The following is a 20,078-nucleotide window of genomic DNA, read 5'->3' on the forward strand; positions in this document are numbered from 1 at the left end:
TTTTTTATTGAGATATAATTGACATATAACATTTTACTGGTTTCAGGTGTGCAACATAATGATTGTGAGAAGATCACAGTAAATTTAGTTAACAGCCATTACCACATGTAGTTACAATTTTTTTCTTGTGATGAGAACTTCTAAGATCTACTCTCTGAGCAACTTTCAAATATGCAGTACAGTTTTATCAACCATAGTCCCCACGCTGTATGTTCCATCCCCTGGAAGTTAAGACATTTTCACCCCCTTCACCCATTTCACTCACCTCTCACCCAACTCTGACAACCACCAATCTGTTCTCTGTATCTGTGAGTTTGGTTTTGCTTGCTTGCTTGTTTGGTTTTTTTTGTTTGTTTGTTTACATTCCACATATAAGTAAGATCATGAGGTACTTGTTTTTCTCTGGCTGACTTATGCCACTTAGCGTAATTCCTCTAGGTCCATCCACATTGTCGCAAACAGCAAGATACATGTTTTCTTTACCCCGTTCATCCATCAGTGGACACTTAGGTTGTTTCCAAGTCTTGGCTGTTATAAATGGTGCTGCAGTGAATATGGGAGTGCAGACATCTTTCCAAGTTAGTGTTTTCATTTGCCGTGGATAAATACCCATAAGTGGAACTGCTGGATCATATGGTGGTTCTGTTTTTTAATTTGTTGAGGAATCTCCATACTGTTTTCCACAGTGAGTTGCCCCAATTTACATTCCCACCAGTGCACAAGGGTTCTCTTTTCTCCACATCCTTGCCTTGTTATTTCTTGTCTTTTGTTAATAGTAGTTCTAGTAGGTATGAGGTGAGATCTCATTGTGTTTTGATTTGCGTTTCTGTGATGATTAGTGATGCTGGTCACCTTTTCACATATGTTGGCCATTTATATGTCTATTTTAGGAAAACTGTTTAGATCCTCTGCCTATTTTTAATTGGTTGTCTTTTCGTTACTGAGTTGCACCTTTTAAGGTGATGAAAATTTTGGAACTAGAGGACTGTGGTGGTTCTACAATATTATGAATGTACTAAATGGACTGTTAACTTTAAAGTGGTTAATTTTACGTTATGTGAATTTCACCTCAACAAAAAGAAGAAAATCCAAATGCTAGGGTGCACCTTTATGCATATACCTAAGTGATCACCGATCAGTCTAACAGCAAACTGTGAGGTTGGAACATTTGGCAGGGATGGAGGTGATGCACGGAGGATTGAGCAGGAGGATGGATGAGTGTATTAAATGGGACTATGGTGCATTCATTTATAGACAGTAGAAATGTGTTTAAAAATCATCTGAAGCAAGAGCATGTTCTTCATGAGATCATGATTGCCAGAAATCTTATTCAGACACCAAAAAAAAAAAAATTAGCCGTGGTTGGCCCAGCATGGAATTTCTGAGCACAGTATTTAACTTGACCTAGATATTGACAAGGACAACAATGCAGTCCTTGATGTTGAAATCAGCAAATTAGGTTTTTATTCTTTATCTCTTTTTGTGGCATTGCTCTCTGTGCAAATGTGTTTAGTTCACATCGCTACATACCTACAGCATATTGGGGGGTGATTATAGACCTGCTAATAAATAAATAAATAAATCATCCTCTGGAGATTCTTGTGACCCCTGGAAGAAAAAGTTGACTCAAAAATGCTTAAACACTTTTTCCAGGAATTCATTATGCTTTTAAATTCAGTAACACAGTGGCAGGGATGTCAGTTCCTAGAAGGTCACAGATGAAAGTCACAACTTAGTAATATCACACTCACCGATGTGCTGGAGTTTATTGTCTAATAATGTGGAGAGAGCAAGAAGGCACTTCTTTGGAGAGGTATAAAGAGGGGAAGAAAATAAATAAACCTAAGAGATCCTGAAACTCTCTTAAGGAAAGGGGTTCAAAAAAGAATGCTCTTACATAGTCCAGAAGCTTTGAAGAGGCTGGTGCTGGATGAACAAGGAGGATGTGGAGGACACTTAAACCACACAACAGTGTACTAACTTAACAGCTTTCCTTGAGCAGAATTTGTATTTCCTGGCTCTGTATCCACAATTTCCCTTTTTCTTTCTTCTAAGTTAACTAGGTTGTAAGAGCTGTTCCCTTTAACAGCCGATCAATCTCTTTTAACATCTTTCAGACTAGATAAACAACATATTTGGGAGCATGTGTGTGCATGTAGACACTTATATCCAAAATGTGGCATATACAGAGTTAAACAAAATCCTGTTAGCAGTTCTCCTGGGGGAAAGTGGAAATGACACACCTATCATTCCAGATCCAGAAAAAGATTTTCTACAAAGCCTGGCAAAGTCAGTAAATGGGGATCACCTTGAATGATAAGGGGATGGTAACTTGAGAGATAAAGAATCACCAGGGAAGCAGCAATACACCTTTGGCTGAGGCTCAGAACTGTTCATTATTAGCAGCTACGGCTTAAAATGTGATCAGTTAAAACCAGTGGCGATTAAGACCAGGATGACGTTTTGACTAGGGATATGAAACATACAACCAGAGAGAGTCTGGGGGACACAGAGATAGGTAGCCAGTGAGAAAATAGTTTTAAGTATAGAATAAAGAGAAAATAAACGGCACAAATGAAGCAACATCTTGGAAATAAGTATATAAAGAGCTGCAATCGCTCGTAAGAAGACAGTGCATTTACCAGAAGAAAAAAAAATCCAGCCAGTTGAACTGAAAAATCCCATCTAAATATGAAAGCAGGGAATGTATTCTGAAGCTGGAAATACTCATCAGTGTGTTAAATGTCACACATTCTAAAAATATGAGATAGATTTCAACAGCCCTATAGTTAAAGACTGATGATTGGAATTTTGCTTTTATGATGCCATAGCAATTCAGATGGTTCTGAGGTTTCCATAGCAACAGCCTGATGCTACTTTTTGTTCTGTGTAGTCACATGATGCCTGATGTACTGCTGCACAGAGAAGCAGTTGGTTGTATTTCCTAATTAGTGACACGGAGACCAGGGGCCACCACGAAGGACTTCTATTCCTGTTGGTTCTGAGCCTTATAAACTAGAGCCAGGTTATGATAATTTTTTTTCTGCAAGTTGGCGCTTCTGCTGGGTGTCAGCTTTGCCTTGATGAGCCACTGCTCTATATCAACAGTATTATTGTTTCATGAATTGTATACCTATCTGGATAAAATTCCTTCAAGCAGATAACCCCTTCTAATTATGATGCCCAGTTGTCTTAAAGTTGCCATCAATATATGAGGGGTGGTCATTAGCCATGAAAAGTGTACCATTTTCATCCCAGGATGAGCAGCAGACGAGCCTGCGAGAGCCAGGCCATGCTACTGTGTCACAAAAAATCAGACAAGTCGCTACAATGATCTGCACCCCATTTTTACCATCTGTTAAAGGGGATTGATGACCAAAGTGATTTCCCTATTCTTGCTCAAAGGGTAATATCTATACAACATTTAGACTATTTTTGTCAAACATGTTTGGGTGGGGTTGTACATGTCAGGAGAATCCCCCGTGCCCCAGGTGTATGTATGAGATGTATCAAGGGGCTACATGGCTTCACTTGGAGTTAGGGAGAACACCAAGAAGCTTGCAAGCATGAGTTGGACATATAATATCTCCTGAGCTCTCATTAAACTTGTGTTTTCTTACTGAGGCAGACTTGGGTGCCCAACACTTATACCATCATGCTCATTAATGAGCGTCAGGTTAAGAGTCATCTAAACTAACCTTGACATCAGCTGTTTTTCAGGGGGAGTCAGAAGTTCATGGGTTCTAGTCCTAAGTGACAACAGAGACATTTGTTATCCTGGCTCAATCAATTCACTCCTTTACGTTATTTTTCTTTATATGAGAGGACATTTATAAAAGAGCAAAAATTGTATAAGAAGGTATAAGATGGTAGTATATATAATGTATAAGAAGGTAGCCAATCAGTCGTTGTTCACCTTCCTCCTCTTATCCCTTTCTTCATCTAAAATTCTTGCATTTCTGGAATTTTGCTGTGTGGGCGTTAAAAAGTAAGTCAGTGACGTAAGCATGTTTGGAACAAAGGACCACATTCTGGAGATGCTGCCATCTCGTCATCAATGTGAGGTATTAAGCTTTCACTGTCTAGGGGACACTGTACCTAATGATGGAAGTGCAGAGTTGTAACAGCCTGTGCTTGAGGGTTACAATGCAGTTGATGGTTATAAGATAACAAAAGGTAACCTGAATTTAGTGATAATAGACATTACAGAAAAGAAGTAGGCTGCATTGATGAGATGCTTCCTGCAGGGAGAAGGGTGGATGTGGACTTTGAAGGGAGCATTTAATGTATTTATGAAGTGCTTATGAAGTTATGGGCAGTGGGCCCTGTGTCTCCCTGTGTCATTGACAAATTAAGGTGGGGATTCTTGATAAGGGAGTAAAAGTGAGAAAGTGGGAATGGTGGTCTCCAAGTGGGAATGATCAAATAAGTTTGGCAAGAGGGAAGGTAAATAAGAAAGAGGATGTCAGGTAACTCTGAAAGGCAAATTAAGGAGTTTGAACTTAACTGTTGTGTAGTGGGGGGCCATTGCACATTTCTTAGTAGGGAATGTTATCTGCCCCATTGTACAATTTAAGAAAGAAATACTGGTGAAACCGACTGCGGGGACCACTGACACAGCCCAGGCATCTGGTCTTGGGATCTTAGCACAGGAGGAGAGGCAGAAGGCAAGGATGTGGGTCAAGTTGGCCAGGAGAATTATTACCTTTGATGACAGCATTTGCAAAGTCTGGAGAGGGAGCTCATTTGGGAGAAGGAAGGTATAAGTTGAGTTTGGGATGTATAAAATTTGAGGGAAGTAGAAGGATGGGGGGGTAGAAAGTATTAGACATGAGGAACTTGCATTATGGAGAATGCGCCCCCTCGCCATCCTCATGGGCAACTGGGCAGCCCACAGCCACACATGGCCCATGAGACTAATGGCACACATTATCTTCCCTCTTTAGGGAATAGAGAGATTGGCCACCACTGGAAACTACCTTCTGCCTTCTTACAGGGCCAGAATCGTAATGCCTTTCATTTTCTGGTCCTTGTGCTAGGGGAGTGTGAGTTGTACATTTCTATTTGGCTCCATCTCTCTTTATCTTTCTTTTTTCTGGCAAATTTGTCTTTCCTTTTTTTCTGGCAAATTATTGGTATTGCTTACTTCCAAATATGTCATTCAGCAAGTGTTCATTGACTACCTCCAGGGGAAGGGCTCATCTTCTGCCCACCACACCTGGTTGGCCTTTTCCCTACATGCACTGATGGTGAATGGAGGAATGGTTGGATACAGGTAAAAACAAATGTCTATGGAGAGTTTCCAAGTCATTCCATCAGCATTGGTAAACCTGGTCTAAATAAAATACCTTCATTTACAAAGGACATATAATAGTGTGCTGGAGAAAAAAGAATGTTGAATTCTTTGTGAGGACTTATGTAATCTTAGGAGATTCACTGAACTCCATGGAACTCAATTTACTTATCTGGGAAAGGAGTGGATAAAACACTTCATAGAGAATTCCACTCCAATATCCTATGTTTTTATAGCATGGAGTTAGGCTTATGATGTCTTTGCATCATAAATTGTATAAATACAATATGGATGATAAGCTATAAGCTGTCTCTTGATTGTAAATTATTCTTAGAGAGTAAAACTTACATCCAGTTGACCAGGTGAAGGCCACAGCTCCCTTTCTGAATCCTCTGGTCCGAATCCTGGGCTCAACCTGACAACACAGCCTCAGAGGCTGAGAAACCCTGTCCTCTCTTGGGAAGCTAGGCAGATAATTAATAAGGAAGAAGGTGCACAGTCTACTCCTAAGGTTCACATGTGGATGACATTGAATAAAAAGAACAGCAGGGTTTTCAGACCATCGTATTTCCTTTATTTGACCCCATGCATCCCAGTCCACACTTCTACCCACTCCGTTGCTCCATTGACCACGGATTCTGTGCAGCCAGTCCTTTGTCCTGCTGCTGTCATGACCACTGACCCAGGTAACTCCACCCTGGCTTTACTTTCACCTGCTGCTATTTGGGAGCCATTGTTAAGGCTGTCTGTGCCTCACCGCTGTTACCATTCTGTCCCTCTCTGTGGCCCCTGGCCACTCCTGCTTCTGCTGGCTCTTGCTCAGCTCAGGCCATGCCATTCAAGACTAGTCTGGATTACACTTCCCTCTTGTTTTGACTGGTCAGCCTTCTCTACTGTCACCACCATCACATCCCTCTAGAACTGCTGTAGAGGCCACTCCCTGATGCCTTGCTCTAATGTGGCTATCGGAGATACTCCCTGTGGCTGCTGACTTCAGCTGCTGCTGTCACTCATACCCAGGTCCAACCCCGGGTCCTACTCTGCTGCCTCTGCGGCCACCCTATCACCTCTTCTGGCAAGAGCATTATGGACATATGCACTCACATCAACACGTGGCTACTATGATCAGCCTCACCTGTAATGCTAACTGCTATCCTCATACTTCTTACCCATGGGCGATACTCCTCCCTACACTGAGCCTTTTGTTTCCCTGCCACAAGAGGCCTGTGAGGTTTTAGTGATCTAGTTCTGTTTTGGTGGACTTATCCTAAGTCCTCAAGAGGATCAGGAAGACTGCACACAGTGGCAGGACTTGCCCGGGTTTGGGCGTCTGCTTCTATTACAATGTTCTGATCTTCAGTACCTCTCCTTCTCCTTAGGGTGGTATCCCTTTCTCCAAGAACACCCTACTGAGGTTGAGGTTAAGTCACAAATATCTCTCATCACAGATGTCTAGGACTAAATGAGAAGATGAGAAGAATCCATCTCTAAATCCTTCTTATAGGATCTCCCAGGAAGCAAGAGCCTTATTCAAATAGCATCTTCTAGGCTTCTTGAAGCAGACATGCAGATTAAACCCCACAGTGGCTGTAGGCTACACCTACAGTACACATGCAAGGAAAAGGTAAATGGAATGTTCTTGCTGAGCTGTATGCCTAGGAAAAACTTGTCCAGACACAGACCCTGGCAAAAGAAGATCAGTATGTTCAATGGCCCCAGGTTGGTTTAACAAAGAAAAAGTAAGCGAAATCCAGGCCCAGCGACCCAGATTCAAAGCATTCCTCTCTCCTGGGGATTGTTTTCTTTCATTCCAAGTTCTCTTGTTGTGTAACTATCTAAACATATTCAGACAGAAAAGGAAGACACCCAACACTACGTTAGTGGTCATGTTTGTTTGTACTCCACAGTGCCCACAGACTTGCATCCTGGCCATCCATGCATAAGGATGCAGCAAGGAAATCCAGCATTTCGTTTCAAAAAAAGAAAAAAGAAATGTGGCTCCATTCCCCAAACTTTTCTCCTTTCAAGTCTGACACATAGCCTGTGTACCATGCATCTGAGCTTCTTTGGAAAGAGCTCCAGGAGATATTTATTTCATGGAGAGGTAAAAAAGAAGTTGTGTCTTGCCCAGCCCGGGTATGTGCTTCTGTGAATATTCAGAGTGCCCCTTGGGAGATGAGCGTGGTGACTAGAACAGAGACCTTCAATCTTTGTTGAGCAAATGAATGCACTTAAATTGGAAAGAAAAGACCATTTTTTCAGGAAGGTTTTGGAACATGTGAGAGTGAGTGGTTTTCCCATTTTACATTTAGTAGACTAGAAAGCTGGCCATGAGAAGCTAGGAAGATAGTCAAGATCAGTCAGTAAGCTAGATAGGGAAAATGAGTTTGGGTAGAAGAGTTTTGATGATCTGGTCCATTTCCTTTCCCTGCACCATGGCCGGGTGATCATTCCATGACCACGCTCAGAAACCATAGCAAAGTTTTCAAGTAAAATCTTTTTTTTTTCTGAAGCTCATTTCCATACCTCCTCATTTCTCTTGGTTCTTGTGATTAATTGTCATTATGCTTGAAGTCAGTACCGTTCACATTCAAAGTTGGTTCTCTCAGGTTCAAGCAGAGGTCCTGAATCAGAAGAATCATATTTTATTAGAATTGAGGCAGAAAAATTCCTCACGTCTGATTGATCCAAATACCAATGACTTCATGACCTCAGTCACTGGTGCCTCTTTTTCCATTTGTGAAAAAACATACTTTTGCTTCTAAAGCATGTTCTAAGATATCAAGGTTAAAATATAATTTGCAAAACAGAGTGTGCTTCCAGGATTTTTAATAAAAGAGGCCCATCAATATCTATCAATAACTTCATGATTTTGACACAGTAAGAAATTGAGTCAAGCAATTATTTTCCTTTGTGCCTCAGGTCAGAACTGGCCAATGAAATTTAAGATGCAGGATTGATTTGAAAAACTCCTCAGAGCTATGAAAATAATGCACATTCGGGCACGTTTATTGTTTGAAAGGTCACATTCCCAACATAATTCCACTATTAAGTAATCCCACTATTGTTAATTAAAGAGACAAGCAAGTACTGCGCAGGTATGCACACTTCAACTTAAAATATTAAATTACTTAAAAGAATTAGAATTCATAATATAAAAGAATTTCATTCAGGAACTTAATAAATTAATATGCAACTTTTCATAAGAACACTGACAATATAAAGTGAACTATGCCCATTATTTGTGTATGGTGTGTAGATATTTTCAAATAAGGAAAGATGTAAATTAAGTCTTAAATTAAGAAAAATTGTGTCTGAGGTCACATAACACTGCCCATCTCAGTGTTCTCACCTCTGTCCTCAAAGCTCTTGTTACTTTCTGCCTCTAGATATCCTTTGTGTATGTTTCTCTCTCTGTCTGAGATCCGTTCTTTAATCCCACATTCCTCTATACCCATCCCAACATCTCAGCTGCCCTAAGTCCCAACACAGGGACCTCCTCTGTATGGTCTTGGAGCCACAAGAATATCCCCCTCAAGGCAGACTTAATCCACAGTGCCAGGTGAATGAGTACTTCCTTTCACCTTTGCTTCCACTTTAGTTGGCCATCCCTCTACACTAGATCTCCCTCCCCAATTGTTTAAGGCATTTTCATCTTCAATCCTCAGCATTCTTCAAGAGTCATTACCTGTATTCGTGACCTTGGTAACCTCAGGGTAGAGCCTCTGGCTAGACCTCACATACCGTAGGCTCTTTCTATAGGCTGAATGCTTGTGTCCTCCAAACCTTCAACATACGAAGGTTGATCCTCAGTGCGATGATATTAAGGGGTGGGCCTTTGGGAAGTAATGTGGTCATGAGGGTGGAGCCCATATGAAGGGATTAGTGTCCTTTAAAATAGAGGCCCCGAAGAGCTCCTTTGGCCCTTCCACTATGTGAGGAGATAGGGAGCAGGGGAGCTGTCTGTGGACCTGGAAGCAGGTCTTCACTGGATACTGAATCTGTTGGTGCCTTGGTCTTAGACTTCCTGACCTCCAGAACTATGGGAAATAAATGCCTGTTGTTTATAATCCACCAGTCCATGGTATTTCTGTTATAGCAGCCTGAATGGACTGACACATTTCTTAACACATATGTGTGGCTTGAAAAAATCCCACAGCATCCCGGTGCCAAGCTTAGATAAGCTCCGTAGTTATTGATGTGCTTCTAGGGTGTAAGATGGGGGGGGGTGGCTTTCACACCCACAGATTGCAGGATGGGCTCATTAGAGAAAAAAAGTTTTTGTTCTGTTTACTCAGCTTTAGGATTCCAAGAAGTCTCAGAAGCAGAAACATGTGGACTCCCATCTCTATTGATCACTGTCATTTTTGTCCAGTCCAAGTGCAGATTTTTATAAACAATTGCAAGGCAGCTTTTGAAAGTGACTTGTCTGAGGCCTGACCTTCCTGAATACTTTGAGGGAGGAAAAAAAAAAATCTTCCTTCTTCATGATACCCTTCAGCACCTTATTGCCTTATTTGGAGCTTTGAAGTAAGCACCATAACAGAAAGAAGACACCTTAAAAATGCTAACTGAATGCCCTGTGTCTTGGGAGGTGGGTAGAGAGGATTAGAGGAGTATCCAAGTGCTTCCCGCTCTACAGGGACTGGAAGGAAGGAAAGTGCCAGCAGCTTCCTCAGCCCTTCCACCTGGCTGCTCCTCTCAGCTTTTTTCTTATCTCTGTTCCCAGAGGTCCCCTAAGCAAACACTCGTGTAATGATCTGAGGCCAGGGCAGCTGTTGGTTGCCCTACCTCTTAACAAAAGCACTTAAACCAAAAACCTTAAAGAAAAGAAAGAAATGTAAATACCCCTTTCAGACACTTCGCAAAGTAATGTCACTCTGTTCTTTATACCTTTTCATAAAACACAGGGGTAGGTAGAGACCCATTTCCAGCTCAGGCATGCACAATACAAGAAAGCAATTTTATTCTTCCCACTGTAGCATACTCTTTCAGAAAGGCAAGAGCTGCTGAAGGAAGTCTCCCAGGGTCAGAATCCAATTAACTGCTGTACTGATTGCTGATAACTTTAGGCAATCACTGTACTTTAGAAAATGGGACAGAGAATCTGAAAGATCATAAAGACAAGATCCACCAAGACGTGGAACCTAACACCACTATTTTCTCTAGTCTTCCACAGTTTTCAAATGAAGATAAAGGAGGAAGAAACACTGGGCATGAAATGCCGTAGGTCTTACACTTGGTGTTTAGTAACATAAGAGTGCTAGTCTCTGTGTCTGCAAACTCAGATTCTGATCCAGAGCTCTGGAAAATACTTGAATAATCATAAAGTATTTCCATCACTCTGTATGACTTGCTCTCAGAGCTAGAGAAAAGTAGGAAAACTTGACATCTTTGAAGTTCTAAGTCCTGAATATAGGTTTCTGGTTCTCATGTTACTGTTTAAGAACTCTGGTTGTTGTGTCCAGTAGCTGCGTTACAAATGTACTGCCTGGTGCCATACCACGGTAGATGTTGGGTGTTGGCAAGTGTGCAGAGTTTCACTGATCTATACTGGGCTCTGCTGGTATTGGCTGAGCTTTCTCAGAAGTCTGTAGTTTGGCTCTTCTCTCATCCTCCTCCGGGGATCAGCAGACAAGCTGGGCTGTGTACTATCAGGGACATTTTTAACCTTTTATGGGTACCATATTTGTTAACATCCATTCCATCAGCCAAGAGAAGCCACATAGCCATACCCAGAGAAAGTGCGAGAGCATGACCACGTCTGAGTGGCAAGTGGCCTGGATGACAACATGCGTGAAAAAACAGAGACTACATGATGAGATCTACCACAACACTTAATTTTCTCAATCTCAGTTCTCAGAGCTGTTAAATGGGAATAATAATACACTTTTGAGGGGCACCTGTGTGGCTTAGTTGGTTAAGTGTCTGACTCGATTTCTGCTCAGGTCGTGATCTCAGAGTTGTGGGATCGAGCCCCGCATTGGGTTCCGCACTGGGGCATGGAGCCTACTTGAAATTCTCTCTCTTCCTCCGTCTTTGTGCCCCCCCCACCAAATAATAATATACCTTTGAAAATGAAATGGATGGCACATTGAAGCACTTAGCTCAAGGCTGGAACAAAGTTTGGTGCTCAATAAATGTTTCTTTCTTTCTACTCACCTCCCTACCTTTGCAAAATGGAAATTATTAGCTGCCACACCTAACAGGATTATTGTGAGGTTTTAAAAAGATAACACATGTGAGAGCTCTTTGAATGTCAGTCACTGTGTAATTTCTGTTTTGTAGCAACTTATAGAATACGTATCCTTACACAGATAAAACATAAATTCAAGCATTGAGGAATTGAATCACAATTTTCATTGAGTGCTTTAGTTTAGCATGTAGTAAGTGAAAATTTTCTCTGTGATATATTTTGATAGTTACATTATAAAACAAAACAAATATATGTGGTCTAAGATGAGAGGCAGAGTCAGGAGAAATTGAGAGCAGGTTAGAGATTTATCGCCTTAGCTAAGTAACTCCCTTAGTGTTGCCCAAGATACCTGGAATCAGTCCAGGAGTAAGGTCTTTTCTATCCTTTATCACCTCAAAGCCTCAGTCTTAATGAGGAAGTTTCCCAATAGGAAATAAAGAATGATGAGTCACAGAGGAAAAGACCTAAGTGGTTGTCAGGTCACAATCCTCTTACCTTAATGAATCGAAAACCATTTATGAAGCAAGGCAACCCAATCCTCAGATAATGAACCTTAATTGTGCAACTGGCTGTGGTCCCCAGAGACTACAAGGGGCCTAAAGAAATTAACCTTGAGGATGTGAGCTGTGGGAAAGAAAGGGTCAGTGTTTTCATGCAAGAGAGACTGGAAATCTGAGCCTCTGACCATGCCCTATCTAACAGCCTTTATAATATTTCCAAGTGCTCCTGGTCTAGAGACGTTTAATATGAGGTCCATCCATCCATCCATCCATCCATCCATCTGTCCTTCCTTCCTTCTTCTTCTTTTAATGTCAAAATAGGGAAGAAGAATGGCTCAAAGGACAAGGGGATTTGCTTAGAGAGGTTGCATGGTACAGGGACATTCCCATTGTAGCTCAAAAGCCCCCACCACACAGTGGAAATTCACTAAGTTGGATTGCATCTAAGACTCCCTTTCCCTGTGGTGCAAACTTAATTCCACCAGTTTCTATATATTTGATATTCACTAACCTTTGCTTCCAAGGTTCAGTTAATCCAGATTGTAAACTCTGCCCTTTTTGAAGCTGAAAAGGCTCTCTTGAAACATGAAGTTGCAACCTGAGAGCACCCCAATATAAGGAAATTTGGGATGTAGAAACGTGAATGAGTGTTCCCAATTCTAAATATTTGGGCAACACTGATCATTCTTAATAGTGTTAGGATGCCTAATGATCTGATGATTGTTTACTAACATCACACATCTGTTGCATAGGTTAGAGTATTTCCTAAACTCCTCCACCACTACCTCCTCTCCTCCTGCCCCCTCCCATCATTAAAGAAATCTAACTACTTAAGCTATAAGAGGTGGAGTAATCAGTAGTTAAAGGACTTGGAAATGAAAGTAACAAATTGGCACATCCCATTTTATAAATAACTGTTTAATAAATACAAGACTTGTGCTTGATAAGTGTCTTACATGGTACCTGGCTTGAGAGGGATGGCCAAAGTATATTGGTTCTATGAACAAGTAAGTGAATGAGGTAGCAAAAGTTAACATAATGGCCTGAAATAATAAACTTTCAAATGTTTAATTTGGAGCCTCTGACTAATAAAGAACAGATCATTAAATATGCATTTTACTCTTTATATGTTGATAGAAGATTTGAGAAGGAGATGGTGTTCTCACTAGTAGTGGCCTCGCTGATCTAAATGTAGGTCTGTTGTGTGCCAACTAACCAAAGCTTCTGCAAAATAGCAGTAAGAATGGTGCCTCCCTCATAGGAGGGAGCTAATCCAGGAAAATCTCTTAGTGCGTGCCTAGTACAAGGTAAATGTTTGACAACTGTTGTCATCTTCATCTTTATCATCACCATGAGCATAATTTCAAGATCATGATATGGCTCTGGGTCTTGTTGATTCCCAGGGGTTAGTTTCGTCAGGGACCTCGCAGACCACTATAAAAACATGGTGAACAAGCCCAGACTCTGGGGACTAGGTGGACTGGAATGTAAACAACCAGAGAAGTTACAATTTTCTTTTTTTAAAATTATTTATTTATTTATTAAAAAGATTTTATTTATTTATTTGACAGACAGAGATCACAAGTAGGCAGAGAGGGAGGCACAGAGAGAGGAGGAAGCAGGCTCCCCGCTGAGCAGAGAACCTGATGTGGGGCTGGATCCCAGGACCCTGGGATCATGACCTGAGCCGAAGGCAGAGGCTTTAACCCACTGAGCCACCCAGGTGCCCCAGAAGTTACAATTTTCTTATGTGGTGTGATGATATAAGATATTCAAGATTCTTGGCTAAAGGCACTTTCTCTAGCTCAGGAAGTCTATTCTAGTTCTGGAAACTATGCTTGGAGTTCAGCAGAAACCAACCAGTCTTAAACATGTTATTAGTCTTTTTTTTTTTTTTTTTTTTTTTTTTTTTTTTTTTTTTTTTTTTTTTAATCATGACACCATCCCACTCTGTTCTACTGCTGTAACTAAAATCTAGGGTCAGAGTGACAGGCAGGGGATGATCTTTTGTGCCAAAGACAAAAAATGGCAAGGAGAAAGCTCTAGAGGAGTGATCCCAATTGGTAATTCTGGTGAGAGGGTCTCCAGGATTAGGAAGGGACAAAAAGACCAGAACAGAATGGCTCAAGAAAGAGTTGCTGAAAGTAAAAAACAAATAACAGATACAGCTTGTTCAAATCAGGAGCAATCGAACAAGATGAAAGCTGAACACCACATGTGGCATGAGTGACATCTCCACAAGGGCAGGGTAGCAAGTTTGTTTAAATGTTCAGGGCCAGTTAGTGGGACAGAGGAGGGATGGTATCCTGAAGACACAAGAGTGATTTCCTCCCCCACCCCCAAAATAAAGCCTTTGAGAGGATAGAGGGAGGGCTGGGAAAGAGGAGAGGAAATAAAATTAAAGATGGTGGTGAAGGAATGGAATTCTTGTGAATGAATTAGTATTTAGGGGAAGTTAATAATGGGTACCCAGTTAAGAAAAAGATCAAAAGAGAGCAAAGCTATAGTGGAAGGGGAAATCTCCTAGTAGGGTTTATAATCCTTTGGAGAAACACAGTAACATAGGTAGAGGTGGAAATACAAAATGAGATGACAGATGGAAGGGCTTAATGAGTTGGTTGAGTTCTGTAGCAAGCCTACTACAAAATCGAAGGGCCGGAGGAGTTGGTTGAGTTCTGTAGCAAGCCTACTACAAAATCGAAGGGCCGGAGGACAGAGGCTTTCTCTGCTTTCCACTGAGTCACCTGAAGCTAAAATGTCCTGGCATGCGGGAGGTACATTCCATCTATTTATTGATTGACTGAATAAATAAAACACACGATCGAGGGAACCCAAACACTAGGACACTGAGTAAGAAAATGTAATGGTTAAGCCAATAACAAGGTCCAGGGTCCCCCAGAAATGGCAGAGACCTTTTATATAAGGGCAGAGTGTTGCACTCAATGTGTCAGAGCCATTGAGGATTTGTCAGGGTGTAAAGACTCTGGTCAAAGGCAGTAATAAGCACCTGGCAAAGTGAGAATGAGGTTGCAGACATGCACCTAAGTGTAGGAAAAAAGGCTAAGAAAAGAAAATTAGGGACTAGCCAAGGAGATGAATCAGGATAATGTAGTTGGTGTAGAATCTGACGTTCTTTAGAATGCCGTTGTTTGAACTAGAGAAAACTTGAGTTAATCAAGGATTAAGAACTTGAGGAAAGGACCATCCTGTGACACCGTATGGAGAACAGGTATAGATTGCCCCATGTTGAAGATGTCTTGGGAGTCAGGCATAAATGTAGCAGGTAGAGAGGGACAAGTTCCATCCAAGGAAAAAGGGGCACAGGGTGTCAGCCTTAAATATCATTGATGAATTCATATACCATGTAATGTGAATACCATGTAATATGAAAGCCTTTGTAATGGTCAAATGCTCTTAGCTATAGGAGTCACCAGTTGAAGTAGAGATGTTGAATTATTCCCACATAGAGAATTCCCCAAGCATGAGAAAGTTCCAGAAAGAAAACCTTTTCTTTTCGACTTCATAATGCTGTGTAACCCAAGTCTTGGCAATATTTTCTCTCTGTCTACTTTTTACAAGTGGCCAGCAATGCTGAATGAAATAGTAAAATCTGGTTTATCTGGAGTCCTGCACAACACACACACTTATTATTTTATGCTCAGCTGTTAGGAGCTGAATCTATAAATCAGTTTTGAAACTTTTCGTAAGAAAAGTCTCTGCTTGTATACTTCTAAACATCTGGTCAGACAGAAAAAATAAAATCCACTTACCTATCCAGATGCTATGTCAACAACTAGGCTAAACAAATGAGTATTTAGAAATACCTAAGAGGTGAGATTTCTTTTTCAGTTTTCAGAACACAAATCAGAAAAACAGCTGAGTAATGGTGACAACTGGATCCACTGCTCTCAGGGTCTGTTTCTTAAAAGAGCAATGAATGGGTAGCTAAAGCAGTGCCTTCAGCTGCCAGCTCTAGAGAGAGCAACCACACAGCTGAACCCTGGGAGCCGGGAGCCCCGAAGAGCCGGGGATGCCCCAGCAAAGCTCAGCCCCCCTTGCCGCCTTTCCTGGGTGAGCCGCCCCTGTGTTTTGGTGCAGATCACTTTTCTTGGCTCAGATGCGGTACCTAAGACAGGGATCATTTGTCAAGTGAGCGCGCGGTACACAGGGAGCTCTAGGCAGATTATGGAAAGAGAGGGAGGAAAGGGAGGGAGGAGAGAGCTCAGGAGAGAGAGAAGCAAGAGAGGGAAGAGGGCGAGGAACGGAGCGGGCTTCTCCAGGAACAGCGCTTTCCAGGCACTGGAGATTCAAGTTAGACTGGGTGCCTCGGCGCCACCTGGGAGCAGGGAGAGACTGGCAACTCCCCGCATGGCTCTTCTCATGTGGGATGCTTAAGGACGGCACACTGGAGAGAGTAACTTGGAGAGGAGAGGAACTGGCATGAGGATTCCACCAAAATGGAAGGGCTCCTGTCTCCGATGAGGACGAAGGTAAGGGGAGTGAATCTTAATTTCTTTTGATTCGGCTTGGACGTGCAGAGAAGGCAGCGGAGGTGCCGGGAGCCTCTGTGAATGGGAGGCTCACTGAGCTTTTGTCTTGTTTCAGAACTAAGGCTGGTGAATGCAACTGGATCTCTGAAAGAATAGGCTAGCCTCAAAGGCAGCACGATCTGTGGGAAGGGGAAAGAGGGGCGGGGGAGAGAACCATCTGTCAGTGTGGACAATGGGAATCCTAGTAAATGAGTTCTCCTCTCGCTTGATTAGACAGCCATATTTTAGAAGGATTTCCAATCACTCTTCTTGGAGGCTGTGCAACCCTTGGAGCTGTTCGTTGCAGGAACTACCAATTTTTCTGGCGGCGTTGCTGTTTAAAGCAGAGCATGCCCAGCTCCTGCTGGAAATATCCTTTTTCCTCCTCCTCTTCTTCAGAGCAAGAGGGTCAGGGAATCCTCTGTGGAAAGTAGGTTAATGCATTCTGGAAGCCAGTGTGTTCTCAGAGAGCTCCCAGACCTACAGAAAAGAGTCCAGAGCACCAGACTTGCCTGACATCTTGAACTTGGTCCTGAAACGTTTAGAGATGCTCCCAGGGAACTGCTTACAGTCTCCTAGAAGCTCTGGAAACTTGTTTTCCTTGGCTGGAGTTTGCTTTTTCACTTGAGAGAGGGATGCCTTAGAGCTGGGGCTTTCTATTAAAAGCTCAGATGATGGGGAATCTATTTGATATTTGCTGCATCCACATATAACTCTAAGTGGGTGGGCCAAAAGTTCTAAATAATGCTAGAAATAGTACTTTCTTTATTCAGAAATTAAAAAAAAAATGGGGAAATTGGCTTTGTAACCACACAGCATAGATAAAGCCAATAGAGTAAGGCTTTCATTTACCTCTTCTCTTTGATGCGCCATTCAGTGATTCCAGCACAAGCATGTTGAATATTTTTTTCTTGCTAGTTAATGAGCATGACCACAATGTATTAAGAAAATATTAGAACTAGGGTCTTAAGCATGAAACCGTCCCATCCTTTGGGAGAATTCCTGATCTCCCTCTCGTCTGATAGTTGTTCTGGAAGGATCACCCCAAGAGAGGTCTTGTTACCAGAGAGTCTAATTCCACCCTTTGGCTGTCTGTCCATCTGTCTGATCTTCTGTGAGATCCTGTCTGTGACCTGTTTGCTCTCACTGAGTATGTAGATGAAGTCCTGATGGTTGCAGGCTGCATATCTCAATCCAAGGGGCTATGGGAACGGCAGGTACCAGTTCATAATATCTTGTACTACTGCAAAGAAAATGGCAAATGGCACCCTTTATTAACAGGATAGTGTATGATAGTATATGAATACCTTAGGGGATGTTATTATAATCTGTTTATTTGACTAGTTTTTGAAATTGCTGCCTCAGACCCTCTATCCTTGTACCATGCACACTCTGCTTCCATCAGATCAATGGATCTGAGCTCGTAACCTTACAGGAGTACAACTCTCATAGACTTGGAGGGGAGTTCCCTATGCAAATGAATCAGGACCCAAATGCCGAGTAAGTCCCATGGTGGGCCGCTTAAAATAGTATGCTGTAGTAGGGGAGAAATAGATGTCAGGGGGTCAGACTACTCATATATTATATTTATCGTTTAATTCACAGCACAGTTTGTTCCTTAACCATCTAGTTGTCTAGTGAATGTCGAAACTATGGGGGTTTGGGTCCCACCAAAGTTCAAACATAAAAATCTCATATAGGAAACTGATTCTTATTCAAACCCTTTAATTTTTAGATTTCAAGGTGTGTGTGTGTGTTAAGTTGCTCCTGTGGATTCTTCTTTCATTTCTTTATTTCTCATGCTGGAAATTTATATATCCATAATGAAGATTCAAATTACACTTGAATTTGGCAACCTATAGTTGCCTACTCAGGGAATGGGACTTCACTATGAAATGAGATCCCATTGGTAAGACTCAGCTTTAGTTCCTAAATTGCTATGTCCTGTGTTGTTGAAATTGCCCAGTGATTTTTGAAAATTTACCCAAAGACTTATATCAGTGATAATGTGTTGTCATTTTTAAACTTTATCCCACATTATGCCTCATTAAGCCTATTCTAGAATATTCTCCTCCTTTAGTAAGGATTCAGCTTGAAGTTTCTGATTTCATGGTATCATGAGAGCTGGACAAAGAAAGCCTCATAGAGCTAAATTTTGGTGTGTTATGGTTACTTAATAACTTACTGACAGTTTAAAGCAAGTGTTGAGGTAAATTGGACATCATGCAGTAATTTCATTATGCCATGTAATAGACTTAACCAGTCTAAATCATGGGTGCTTAATGCATTTTTATCTGGGGATTTGCATAATTGGCACATAAATATGCATGAGATTAACTGGAAGTGGCAAAACAGGGTGGGCAAAATGTCCACGAGTGTGAAAATGAAGGCAGTTGCAAAGGGGGCACCTGAGCACACACTGTCTCCTGGGTGGTGGCCACTCTTGACATACCTAGAAACAGACAGGGCGGCAGCTGGCCTCCCCATGTCACAGGCAGTGTGTTGTCAGTGATACACGGGCTTAGCACAGCTTTTGGCTCTCGGCTGGATTCACTTGGGCACACTACTTATTCTTTCTTTTCTATATAATGCAATCTAGAGAGTCTCCAGGCTGATGGATATACTTCTGACTGGCCTCCTGGCAGGCCGTGACACGGACCTCAGGATTCTAACCATAACAAATGATGTTTGCAGAGGCAGGGGGGAAGAAAAAGGGAAAAAAGAGAGACGCCGATTGAGTCATTTCTCCTATGAGGGCAAAGGAAAGAATTTTTATAACTGTTCATCTTTGTGTACTTTTTAAAATGTGTCCTTTTCTGATTCGATTTTTAATCCACCAACCTCCGTGATTCTCTTTAATCCTCGGTGCATTCCCTCCAGTGAAGGAGGCTGGCAAAAAACATCCCCCCTCATCTTCGGCTTCTTGTGATTCCTGCTTGCCAGTGCCTGCTGTGGAGTTTGCAGTGAGCACCTGGCTAGGGCCATGTGTACTCAAGACAAGTCTGCACTCTGCAGGGAGTGTGTTCTGGGCCCCCCATGGTGTCAAAAGAGGATGAAGAAGGAAGGAGGAGAGAAAAGAGAAGAGGAAGGGAGAGAGGAGAAGGAGGGAGGGGAGTGAGGAGGGGTGAGGTGGCTTATTGGACATCCATCTTTTTCTTCTTCAGTTTTATTGAGACAAAATGACATATGGCACTGTATAAGGCTAAGGTATACAAAGCCACATAAGTTTATTTAACATCCATCTCTGCCTGTAGTTACCAAAAAGTACCAAAAATCTCTTTCCTTATGATGAGAACTAGGATTTCCTCTCTCAGGAACTTCCAAATATACCATACAGCATGGTTAGCGATAGTCGCGTGCTGTACATTCCATCCTCAGGACTTACTGTTCTTATAACTGGAAATTTGCACCTTTGGACCACCTTCCTCCAATCCCCCCCCGCCCCACACACACCTCTGGCAAACTCAGATCTGATCTCTTTTATTATGAGTTTGGTTTTGTTGTCTGCTTTTTATTTGGTAGATTCTGCATGTAAGAGGGATCCCATCATGTTTGTCTTT

At 41.9% G+C, this 20,078-nt stretch overlaps 1 protein-coding gene across 4 annotated transcripts in view; it reads left to right on the forward strand.

Moving 5' to 3' along the window:
• FRMD4A (FERM domain containing 4A) overlaps positions 1-20,078 on the forward strand; it is a 609,192-nt gene that overhangs the window by 146,556 nt on the left and 442,558 nt on the right. The window contains exon 1 of one of the 4 annotated variants that reach the window (XM_032880953.1): positions 16,322-16,479. The exons of the other annotated variants lie outside the window; for them this stretch is intronic. Within the exon in view, the coding sequence (XP_032736844.1) occupies positions 16,447-16,479 (33 nt within the window). The 5' untranslated portion in view covers positions 16,322-16,446. Of the gene's footprint in view, positions 1-16,321; positions 16,480-20,078 lie in introns of those variants that run through there. 4 annotated transcript variants of the gene reach the window in all.

This window comes from Lontra canadensis, unplaced genomic scaffold, assembly GCF_010015895.1.
Source record: "Lontra canadensis isolate GAN:19392208 unplaced genomic scaffold, GSC_riverotter_1.0 scaffold72, whole genome shotgun sequence".
Lineage (NCBI taxonomy): Eukaryota > Metazoa > Chordata > Mammalia > Carnivora > Mustelidae > Lontra > Lontra canadensis.